Genomic DNA, 12,433 nt, shown 5'->3' on the forward strand with positions numbered 1-12,433 from the left:
TCTACAAGCCTTTTCACAACTCCCACAAGCCTCACAAACATGCTGTTTGCCCCAGGAAATATCCAGTCCAAAGAAAAAGTTTTTTTTTTAAAAACAGCCTGTCAAAGTCGGGGGCTTCCTGACTGTGTTTCTAATCCTCAGGTTGGGGAAAGTTTGCCCGACTGACTCGAGCTCTAACAAGCAGCAGAGGAGTCTTACAGCAGCTGCAGCCCACAGTGCACAAAGGGGAGAACGTTACCAAGCACTCTCGTTTAGCTGAGGTATGGAGGAACGCTGCATGCTAGAGACTTCTTCTTTTTTTTTTTTTGCTGTTAAGCATACAACTGTGCTGTTCTGACAAGAGCTCCAGGGTGACTGTTTCCCTTTCTGGAATTGTTTGGCCTTATAAGACTTGTTTGCTCTGAGACTTAATACAGTCAGGTAAACCTGTAGTGATAAATCCAATTTTCGAGTTCTTTACTGATCAATTTTTTCTTCACTGAAAACTGTTAAGCCTACCTCTTGTTATTCCCATGATGCTTTGTGTTGAATCTTTTGGCCAATGAGAAGCTGTGTTGCAAACTTTGCAGAGAACCAGAAATTCAGTCACTGATGTGTGCCAGTGCTCAATTCAAAAAGTCATCAAGGAGTGAGATAGTCATCCCACAGCTAGTGGCACTGCAGAAGAAAATCAGTGATTAATTGACTGAGATCTTTATTGCGAACATGTTAATGGACAAAATAAATAAATAAACAAAAAATTGCAACTGTGATATAATAATACGTTTTCTATGTAACATAATGAATTGAACACTGTAAATGTAATCCCATCGAGATTCTTTTAACATTGTAACTGACAATGTTTACACACTTCAAATTGTGTGCTTGCTATTTTGACTGATTTGAAGATTAAAAAGGATTTTGTTGCTTCAAGTACCAGGTGCACATTTTTATCTGAAAATAAAGCGTATTTTGTTCGAATTTAAGTCATCCGCAGCCTTTTTTGGTAACGATATTTACCATAGTTTTAATCTTCCCTTCCTTTTTGCTCACTCTTCTTCTCTGTCGTAGAATGAACCATCAGAAATATTTATCCATGCCTGTATAGATGATGCACTTATAGGTAGATCTTCTATACAAACCATATACAAATGTATATATGCTCATTCTGACAGTTAATGTTGTTTTTCTTCAAAACTATCAAATAAAAAGTATTTAAAAAAAGATATTTACCATAGTTGCATTTAGTTGCAATACGTTTTTTTTATATTATTTACGATTTAGTCATTTTGAGGATTTGAATTTATATATTATTGCAACTATCCCCCAAAAAAATGCAAAAGAAGGGACAAGAATTGTTTGCCTCCTGCTCTATATTTATCCATGTGCCTCTTCTTTTGGCAGGTTCTGCAGCTGGGCTCAGATATCCTACCTCAGTATAAGCAGGAGACCCCCAAAACTCCTCCTCACATCATCCTGCACTACTGCCTCTTCAAAACAACATGGGACTGGGTCATCCTCATCCTCACCTTCTACACAGCCATCATGGTACCCTACAACGTCTCCTTCAAGACCAAGCAGAACAACGTGACGTGGCTGGTGGTGGACAGCATCGTGGACGTCATCTTCTTGGTGGATATTGTTTTAAACTTTCACACCACGTTTGTAGGACCCGCCGGCGAGGTCATCTCGGACCCCAAGCTGATACGGATGAACTACCTGAAGACCTGGTTTGTTATCGACCTGCTGTCCTGCCTGCCGTATGACGTCATCAACGCCTTTGAGAACGTCGATGAGGTGAGAGCGCTGGTTCTGTGTTTGTGCTTGAACTGGTACATAGAGCTGGAAAGAGACAGCTATTGATATGTTGTTGTTGTTACATTTGAGAATTTCTCTTTAAAAACACATCTTTTAAAGCTTTGCTATCAGGCTTTTGCCTTTAATTTACTTAAAATCCAAGAGGTGATCAGTTTCTAAGGAGGACGACACATTACATTTGTTTCTATTCAAGCCTGAACCACATTTTAGAAGCACCCTGCATCCCATCCTGTACACTTTTTTTTTTTTTTATAGTGTCAGGGAAAAAAGGAGCGGCATAATAATATGCTTGTTTGTGAATAAATAAATTTTGGACCATAATGAGGCAGTGTGTGCTGGAGAGCTATCACAGGATCTCGAGATAATTGGCACATTTTAATTGGGGGAAGGAGTGTTACATTATTAAACTGAGCCACTCTGCAGTCCTCTGCTTTGTCACTGATGCCTTAAAACCATTAACACCTTATGACAGCTGACAAAAGCACTGAATCATGGGAACTCCTGCTGTGATTAAAAACTAAGCGGTGTTGTGTTTTCAAACCTGCATTTTGAGTTCATTTTAAGTGATGCCATCTACTTATTTTATATGTGAATAAATTAGACTGTGTGGTTTTTTGGAAGGATTTCTAAGCTTTTCTCTCTTTTCACATCCCCTTTGGGAGGTTGTCTATTTTTTTGTTCATAGATTTCTCATCTTTATGTGTGTCATTGAAGGGAAAATAACTCAAACGAATGCTTATTACTTTCAAGTTTGCTGATGAAATCTATTTAGAAAAAAAGCCAGCTTCTTATATGTCACTATCTGAATGAAAACACCTCCATGGTCTGAATCAGGTCCAAAACCTTGATGTATAAGGAGCATTTTCCACACACTTAAAACACGCACACAAACACTCTCACACATTCATACACACAATAATAAAATGGAGCCTCAGGATCCTGCACTTGCTGGATTTCATTATAATAATGCATCCTTGCTTGTGTTTGTATTAGCCCGCATGTGCTTACATGTGTCACGCCTCATGATGTGTGTGTGTTATTGCGACAGCGTGTCCATGTAAAAATGCTGCAGTAGCGTTTAGCGGTGTTGTGCGTCACACTGAGAGCTCTGAGGGGCAGCTCATACAATACAGAGGAATAAGAAATGCTGTGGTAATGCTTTAAAAAAAGAGACATTTTGGTGGCATGGAGCGTTGAGTTTTATGTGCAGGTCAAGCATTTTTGGCCCTTTCTAGTCTTTCAAGGCTTCAGCATCCTGAACGCTGACAAGTTCAACTGGCCGGGGCGACAGAGAGTTAGGGGTCAGCAGAAGGAAGAAACAACCGCCTTTTGGGATTTAAAGGGCAGCTCTGGTGTTATCTGATCTTGTGGGGGGGGGGGGAAAGTACAAATTCATAAATAAATAAGAAGTCATATGAGTTTGTGAAGCTATCTAAAGAGCGTGTCTTTTCTTTCTGGAGACAAAGTAATGCATCACATTAACCGCAGACTGTCACAATAAATGTCTTGGCGCATTAAAACTTTTGATTGGGCAAAAAAATGAATAATCAAGTTTGTCAGTTTGAGCTCAGGGAAATTGTGATATGCACTTCTATAATTTGAAAATTCAAACTATGATTTTTTTATTAAGGGAGACCTGTTAAGTTTCTGTAAAAAAAAAGAAAGAATAAAAAACATTGTCTGTATTCTGTAGGTCTAAGCAATGTAACAATAATAAAAGACCATCAAAACTGATTTTCCCTGCATCATATACACCTACGCTCCATACGCTCACTTGTTAGCAGCCTTCTTTTCTCCAGCAGTTATACTGCTGCATGTCTGTTACCATCATTACCTGTTGATCAGTCAAGCAGTGTAAAAGCATCAGAAGGACTTAATCTCCTTAAGGGACCCACATGTAGAAAACTACTCATATCATTATCACCAAGTAAGGCCAAACACTCCACTGGTAACCAAAATATCTAATATAATAGGCAGGTTGGTTGTAAATGTTTGTTTCGGCCCTAGAAAATCTCCCATAATGCACTCAACATGTTGAGAACAATTAAAATTCTCTAACTTCAGAGCCGAGTGAGCAGACGGAATAGACGATGCACTTTTAGCAGAAAAATACCAAGAGATTAACTCGTGCTTTTGAAATGTCAGAATCTTGGGTTAAGCTTTGGATAATCTTATAAACAACTTCAATCATTTAACTTCATTCACCTTAGTGGAAGAAAAAAAAACAATAGTGAAAACAATAGTTTTTTTCAGCCCTAAACCCTTAAATCACAACACAATACTTTTGTTTTCTATGACTGTGAGGCTGGAGTGTACATTGAGCCTGGGATAAGGTTATGAACACATTTACTGTACAGCGACATCCATTCCTGCTATATGACCACCCGCTTCCAGGATCATCCTCCAGCTTGTCTCTGCATCATCTCAGCGACTCCAATATGCTCCAGATTGCTGTGAGGCAATCCATGGCAGGGGTAAATGAGAGCGGGTAAACAATTGCTTGTGTTATTAAACCTGGCACTGAAACATCTTTGCTGCCACTGCAGACCTTAACGACAGACATGAATAACTTTGATGGCTGTTTCCCCCCCCCCAACAGGTTTCCAAACAGGGGAGAGGAGATCATTAAGAAGGAGCGGCTGTCAAAGTTATTCTTGGCAATTTCAAAGCGCTGTACATCAACTTGAGACTGATTGAACTTCACAGTATTTGTGTCATTTCAGTTTTTAAAATCTACTTACCAAAAACAACAACAGCAAACAAACCCATTGTTATTGCTGTCCATGTGTTCTAAGAAAAGCCTGGTACAGAATGGCATGCTTTTGTCATACTCATGCTGTACAAACACAAATTAGATGCTTTCTTTGATCTCTTAATTATGTGTTAATTCATTGCTTACTTCTGATTTTCTGTCTTATTTGTGTATTTTTTCTTCTTTTGCATCCCTCCATTCTGTTTGCATGGTCCACCCATCCCCCCCACCTTCCTCCTCTGCCTGTATTCATGCATGGGACGTGATGGGAAGAATTGGAATCACCGAGCTGTCACCCAAGTAGGCTTCAGTTTGATTAGAGCAGTTTTGTGTTTTCTTTTGACTTGTAGACACACCTTTACACCCGACAAAAACGTTATATCCACCCTCCATGAAAGCTCTGACAAAACGCACTACACATCCCCATTCACTCCTGCACCGACATCTCAGCTGCTGTGCTGGATGAGAGTACGACAGCAGAAGCATTATTGCGTGAAGTAAATGTCACAGAAAGCAAGTTAAGATTTGTGCTGCCTGCTTTTTTTTTTTTGTTGTTGCTAAGGCTCTTCATTGCCTGGAGATGACAACAATCTGATTGTGCTCTACACTTTGAAAATGAATTACGGCTTCATTAAAGCTGCATGAGAGCTGATTCAGTCCTCTAGTCAGCGGTTACATGCCATTTGTGACAAATATACAGCAGCAATGAGATATTTAAAAATTCAAAAAGTCATCCGGGCATTGAAATAATGCCTACACAAAGGGAGTTTTGAACAAAGTGTGCTGCATATTTTTTAAAAGCCCCTTCTTCTTTAAGCAACCTTTTTAAGTACTTGTTTTCCTGCGTGTCTTATTCCGTCTATGGAAAATGAACCCATTGAGATCTCTTTCGCAAGGGTGACCTGACCAAGAGGGCAGCAGAACACGTTATAAATAAACATTACATGAGTGAGAAACAGTTTACGAACAATGAGCTAAGAGCAAACAACAGTTAAGGGACCAATATGTAAAATATCTACTGAATTAAATATTAAAATTGCCTTACTTTATCATCAGACATTAAGGAAACATGCTATGTAGGAGATGAGAGCCCAGGATAACAATGCTAGGCTAAGCTAACAACTCTGGAATCATCTACTTATCTTACTTGTGAAAAGAAAGTAAATACTCAAGGGACTCTAAATTAACACATATACACTGTTTAAAACATTGACTTAGTCCCAGTGATATCATCGATTGGTTTTTAAAGCTGACTTTTGATTCCCACTGATGGCAGCCGCCATATTGAAAATGCTGTCTCGTCAAACTTTCAGTCAATCTAGAAACAGGCAATAAAGAGGAGCTGAGGCAGACCTTAAGCCTCCAGGCAAAGCTAAAACATGCTTACCTGTCAGTGAACTCAGACATGTTCTAATTATGGATAAATCTTAGCCTTCATATCATAAAAACAGACAAGTTGTAAAAAAAAAGGTTATTCAGACTCAAATAATGGTTTTAGTCAGGCTGTTAACGTGTTTATTCTTGTGCATGGGATTTCCAGGGCTTTTGGGGCCTGATCAGGTTTAGGTATAGAGCAAGATCTGGTTTTAAATTTGGAAGCTCTTTCCTTTTTTGCTAGTCATGTTTACTTCAGCTTCGTATTCTGCATAGCCTACCAGCTATCCAGTCTCATTTAGCTTTGTACAAGAAAGCAAATAAGCCTTTTGTCAAGCAGCAAAAACCTGTCTCGAGTTAGATTCTCTAGAAATCCCGGAAGTGATGGTCATACCTCCTGAACTTGTGTTTGTAGAGTTTGCAGAAGGGCTTAACAGCGGTATTGCACCGCTAACTGAGTTGTGTTGGAGCTCAGCTCTGTAAAGAGATTTCAGAGAAGCTGAGGTGTCTGGCAGGCAGCTGGATCAGATCAAGTGACAGTGAGCACTGCAGTCGTACTCGGATTGCACACAACAGCACATTAGCTAAATCAATATCCCTCCAAACACACCCACACACACATACACGCACACACACACACACATACACGCACACACACACACACACACACACATACACACGGCCACCAGCAAACTGATGGGATTGTCTGTTTGAATCACTGAGTGGATGTTTCTAGCTGAGTAGACATTTGGCTCCTTGTTATGTAACTGCTGCTTGTAAAATTGTCATGTTGCACAGAAATGGTAAATGTAAAAAATATAAATCAATGTTAACACTTTGAATCTTGTGGTTGTCTCAAAGTGTTTATATTCTCTATTTTTGGTTTAATATCCGATTTGGTAGGGAGACCCTGATAAAAACAAGGAAGAATATTTCCCAGATGTTTGTTGTTGGTACTTGTATAGAATCAAATCATCACAATATCACTAAGATTTAAAGTTTCATTTTTTACTAACAGCTGTCACCTTATTCTAATGTTTGATGAATCTCAAAAATAAGTCTAATTACAAATAGGTAATAAGTGGGAAATTACGGGATTACAGCGGCAAAGTCATCTAAAAAAAGAAAAAATGAAATAGGAAAATAAAAACATAATTACTCACATTTGTGACTGTTCTTACACAAAGAGCAGAAATATACTCTTAAGAGATACAAGAAGACTGCTTGGGAAGCATTTTACATCAACATTAAGCAAGTATAGAGGCATTTACATGGTTCATAAAATACAAAAACAATGAACTGGATATAGAACACTAGTATATTATCACAAATTACTTAAGTAATTAAAATACCTTTTAGCTGCTTACAAGTACATTACATTTTGTATGAAGTCATGAATTCGATCAAAGTGGTCATTAATGCCTTTATATTAAAGTCTAACTGTATGTAAAAGTTCTACAGGTTAAGATTTCTGTAAACATTTACTTCATACATAAATGAATATGTTACAAAGTGTTTCTTCCTCTCTCTTTTGTCTCTTTGCGCTTTTATTCCTGTTTCAGGGGATCAGCAGTCTCTTCAGCTCACTGAAGGTGGTGCGGCTTCTCCGTCTGGGTCGGGTTGCTCGTAAACTGGATCACTACATTGAGTATGGGGCGGCTGTACTGGTCCTGCTGGTGTGTGTTTTTGGCCTGGCTGCTCACTGGCTGGCCTGCATTTGGTATGTTCATGACATTTTCTTTTACTTTAAAAAAATAAATGTCTTACCTTTTCACTTGGTTGTAATCGATCATCATCTTCCCGTATTTCATCTTCTCTGCACCCTGTCTCATCATTCTTTCTAGTTTATTTATTCATAAAAATGTCAAACAATAAAAAAAAGATTTAAAAAACTGCCACATGTGATAATAGAGTGTTAAAATAATGCAAATAAATTACATATCAAATTCTGATAGACTGCTTTTAAACTATGACTGACATTTACAGTAGAGCAAATTAACATGGAAAGGCCATTGATTAAGGTAATTAGTGCATTCATTAGCAGTGAACTTTCTGTCAACATGCTTGTTTCATGATTAAAACTGCATGTTTTTGGTAGAGCCACAAAGTGTTGTAATGGTTTGACGAGAATTTGTTGAGCCTCATTAATATGCAAATTTATGGAGTGTTGGCCTCTGAAGTCTAATCAGATCAGCTGCTCTACAGGGGGGGCAGAGTGAGGGAAGCGTTAAGTTTCCATCATGTGCTTGTTTATAAGAATGTCTAAACACAAACACACACTGACACCGATACCATCATGAATGTTTTTCCTGCGTACTAAAAGTGGTTATCAGTTTGATAATTTTCAAATCTTGACTTTGTGGATGATTTTGATAGATTACTACATATTTCACTTATACAAAATAAATACTTTTAAACGTTTTTATGCACAGACCAAGCAGATTTTTCTTATTGATGACATGACATGGCAAACATTTGACCTTTTCCTCAAAGGATAACACATCCTTGTAATCTATCTATAATCAATGGAAAATAAGCAGAACCTTTTTTTTCTGTCTACAAGATTTCAACTCATGTTCACAAACGTTGTTCACAAACCTTGAGGCAGCCGAAACACACAAGAGGCTCTAACCGATATCATAAACATTGTTTTATTTGCCCAGACAGTATAATAAAAGATGAATGAATGAAACTGGCATTTCTCCAAAAAACAGACTCCAAAGTAATATAAATAGCTCCTGTATTGTTTCCCGTCATGTGGTTTCTTTGGTTTCCATGGTCACACACAGGGCCACGCTGTCAAATTGAGAAAAGTGAAACCATCATCAACATGATCACCAAGGTAGTAAATAAACCCTCTCTGATAAAAAAAAAAAACCACTTAATTTCTTTTCTCAGATTTTTTTCTGTGACTTTCCTCTTGTGAAATACTGCTCAGTTTTAACTCTTCGGGAATTTTAAGTGATTACCGCTGGGAGACATACATCCTGTGATTCTATGATGGGGGGTGGCTAATGCATTTCAAAACGGACATTTATAGGATTGATTCCTTTTGCATGCTCAGCACAACAATGTAAATCCAAAACAGTCACGGAGGAAGGAAAAAAAACAGGAAATAAATCAGAATTTTTCTGCTTTCTCAGCTGTTAATTCATAATGTGTTGGATTTTTCCCAAACTGGTTTTCTCAACAAAATGACAGACTCAAGCAATTAGGCTGCTGGGAATGTCAAGGTTCCCTGAGATGGATGGTTGGCTGGATGGATGGACTGACTGACGGACGGGTGGAAGCACCATTACTGTCAATTCTAGTGTACTGTACAAAACAATTGGATGGCTGTTCTTACCAGTGCAGATAGCGTGAGAAAAAAAGACAACAAAATGCAATCTCTAATTTATATTGAACAGACAAGTTACCATACCAGGCTGTTATACCATGTCTTGTATCCTTTCTATAGAACCTCAGTAAACGTTCAAAGCACATTGGCTGTTGCAATCCTGATGAGGGACTGGCAACATGGACCTCTTCTGAATTCTCTCCCACTCTGACACACTTAAAGCACCATAAAAAAATAAATTTCCATCAGCCAATGATTTATTCGTGTTGAGTGCTAACTACCCAAATTAGCTTACTGGTACACTTAGATGGTTAAGAATAGCATAGATGATACGCTAAGTTAGGTAACATTGTATACATAATGTCTGCTAAATGTAATCTATTAGCTTAATCTATCCTAGCCCTTTATTTGCATTGTGCCACACATTTCTAGTTCCTTTCTACAATTACACTTTCAGACTTTTACTCCATAAATCCGCTGTCCGCATAACAAAAGCATTTGCTGTTGCAATGAACAGCATTGACTCTCAACATGGGCCTCTGGTGAATTGGGTAGCCAGGACAGCATATGAATAGACCTAGGGAGGCCATATTTTCAAACAGCCAAATCGGGAGGTGGCGGCCAAAGCTGCCCTCCTGAGCAGCCCGTTAAAGTTGGTTGTCATGGTTGTTTCCCTCATTGAAGTAGATAGTTACAGTAGTACCTCCAGCCTATACCCAATGTTTGTGTTTGTTTGTTTTTTAACTTAGTTTTTATTTCAGATTCAACAATTTATACAATAATATTCACAGTTCTTCAATTTTCCTTTTTTGTTTACAGCTGTATCTATATGTTTACAAGGATAAACACAACAAAAAATAAAAATAAAATAAAAAAAATAAAAAAACAAGACAGATATAACTTAACTCTATCATAGGGTAAACAAAAAAAAAAAAATATATATACATATAAGAGGTGTATAAAAAGCCATATAAATAATAACAAAAGGAGGTAAGAGTCAAGGGGGGGATTTGCGTGTGTCTGTGTGTGTGTGTGTGCGTGTGTGTGTAAGTGTGTGTGTAAGTGCGTGTGTGTGAGTGTGTGTGTGCATGTGTATGTAATAGCTTCATCTTAGAAGCAGTACGGAGATGGCAGGGTTCCATCTTTTCATGAATTTTTCTTTCTGTAGTCTCAGGGTGTATGTTATGCGTTCCATGTGGTAAATTTCCAATATTTTCCCAGTCCACATACTATATGTCAGAGGGTCAGGTTTTTGCCATTTAGTTGTTATACATTTGAGAGCTGCTGTAATAAGATATTTTTTAGCTCTACCATCAATGCCTATTGGTGTTAGGCCCAGTACTGCCACAGTTGGATCTTTTGTAAACTTTTGATGGAATATAATTTCTAGAGCTTTAAAAACCTCCTCCCAAAATGTTTTTAATTTTGTACATGTCCAGAATATGTGGGTATGGTTGCCAGTTTGTGTACCACAATTTCTCCAACATGTATTAGAGTATGCTGGGCCCATTTTAGCCACTATTACTGGCGTCTGGAAGAATCTCATTATTACCTTCCACTTGAATTCCCTCCATGAATTAGAATTGGTTACAAGATGGGCTTCAGGTGTTTGTTTTTTTAATAAGGGTTTGCATGTCGGCATTTCCAATGTCGGCTACTGAAAATGGACACTTGCAGTGTGTGCAAAATGTTGGATATTCATTGCCTAGTACTTTTTGAAAGAAGCTGTAACTCTCCTCTCCTGGAGATATTTGGAATACTCTGACTTGACAGCTAGCTTACCTATCGTTACACAGCAGGTCCTGTTAGTATGAGAAGTTTAGGCTAGAAAACTAACAGTCGCAAGATTGATTAACACATGAACAGACAAATCAGTATTTAACTTTGGCTGGTCTTGCATTAGTTTTGTCTTTCTATTGGTGAAAACAGCATCTGGGATAAGGACAGATTAGTGTTTTATAGATATTTGTGGGACCCGGGCCACATCGGTCCAGGTCAAATCAGGACATATGGTCACCCAGTTTATTCCCATGAACCTTTACTGAACTTTGTGTTTATTGCTGACTAACTGTAGCAACCTAGCTACTGCTTAACTACAACGGTAAACTTGGTTATAATATTGCAAAAAAAAAAAAAAAACTCATTTTAGAATTTCTTACTGTGGTAGTGCTAATGTTAGCATTTACATGATGTGACTTTAGCCTCACAGAGCTGCTAGCTTAACTGTGTGTTGACTGCTAGTTTTTGTCTTGAGATTGTGCCACTTATTTCCCGTTCCTCATTACATAATATCTCTAATAGAAACTAATTTACTAACCTATAATTGTGAGATTCAATGTCTAAACCTCTAAATGTTTGTTTTCTGTATTCCTGCCAATGTCTGCTGTTCCTCTCTCCAGGTACAGCATTGGTGATTACGAGGTTATCGACGAAGAAACCAACATAGTTCGCATGGACAGCTGGCTCTATATCCTAGCTGAGACCGTAGGCACACCGTACCGCTTCAACGCAAGCGGCTCAGGGAAGTGGGAGGGAGGACCAAACAAGCACTCTGTCTACATCACTTCCTTGTACTTCACCATGACCAGCCTGACAAGTATAGGCTTTGGTAACATCGCCCCGACGACAGACGGAGAGAAAATCTTTGCTGTGGCCATGATGATGATTGGATGTGAGTGGAGCTGTTTTATCTTCCATCCAGTGCGGCAGATGCATGAAACATGAGGAGTTTAACTATGCTCTTTAAAGCCACAATCCACTGAGATAGGTGAATAAATGAATTATAGATAAAGCCATCCAAGTTTGGAGATAGAACTTTACAGATGATTAACCTGAGCAATATTTCTAACTCTGCTGTAGCCTGGAATTTGCTGCTCAGGTTGAATATATTAGCCTATATTTCATTGTCAGGACTTCTGACTGCAATTGGTATTTAATTTTTACTACCATAGGTCGGGGATTCAATCTGTCTTTCTCTCAGCCTAAGGCCTACCTCAGACTCCACTTCAGGAGGTGGACATTTGAATATATAAGTGGACCTTTTGCAGACATTCATTCAGCTTCTCAACTACAATGATTTACCATACAATTAGACGTAGCATTATGGGTGGGTTTGGGTTTTGCAACTGGTCCACCCAAAATCACTTGAAAGAAATAGACTTTCCTTACTTATA

The 12,433-nt window shown here is 38.4% G+C and overlaps 2 protein-coding genes across 5 annotated transcripts in view; one reads left to right on the forward strand and one right to left on the reverse strand.

The window, feature by feature from the left end:
- kcnh1a (potassium voltage-gated channel, subfamily H (eag-related), member 1a) overlaps nt 1-12,433 on the forward strand; it is a 47,351-nt gene that overhangs the window by 12,370 nt on the left and 22,548 nt on the right. For 2 of the 4 annotated variants that reach the window (XM_065959806.1, XM_065959807.1), the window contains 5 exons: nt 142-260; nt 1,384-1,776; nt 4,823-4,849; nt 7,486-7,643; nt 11,660-11,931. In XM_065959806.1, the coding sequence (XP_065815878.1) occupies nt 142-260; nt 1,384-1,776; nt 4,823-4,849; nt 7,486-7,643; nt 11,660-11,931 (969 nt within the window). The remainder of the gene's footprint in view (nt 1-141; nt 261-1,383; nt 1,777-4,822; nt 4,850-7,485; nt 7,644-11,659; nt 11,932-12,433) is intronic. The other 2 variants (XM_020653123.3, XM_020653124.3) reach the window with 1 other exon arrangement.
- Nucleotides 8,347-12,433, reverse strand: part of hhat (hedgehog acyltransferase) — a 46,064-nt gene continuing 41,977 nt past the window's right edge. Inside the window, exon 12 of the mRNA XM_065959810.1 lies at nt 8,347-8,719. Within this exon, the coding sequence (XP_065815882.1) occupies nt 8,703-8,719 (17 nt within the window). The 3' untranslated portion in view covers nt 8,347-8,702. The remainder of the gene's footprint in view (nt 8,720-12,433) is intronic.

This window comes from Labrus bergylta, chromosome 10 (assembly GCF_963930695.1).
Source record: "Labrus bergylta chromosome 10, fLabBer1.1, whole genome shotgun sequence".
In the NCBI taxonomy this organism is placed as follows: domain Eukaryota; kingdom Metazoa; phylum Chordata; class Actinopteri; order Labriformes; family Labridae; genus Labrus; species Labrus bergylta.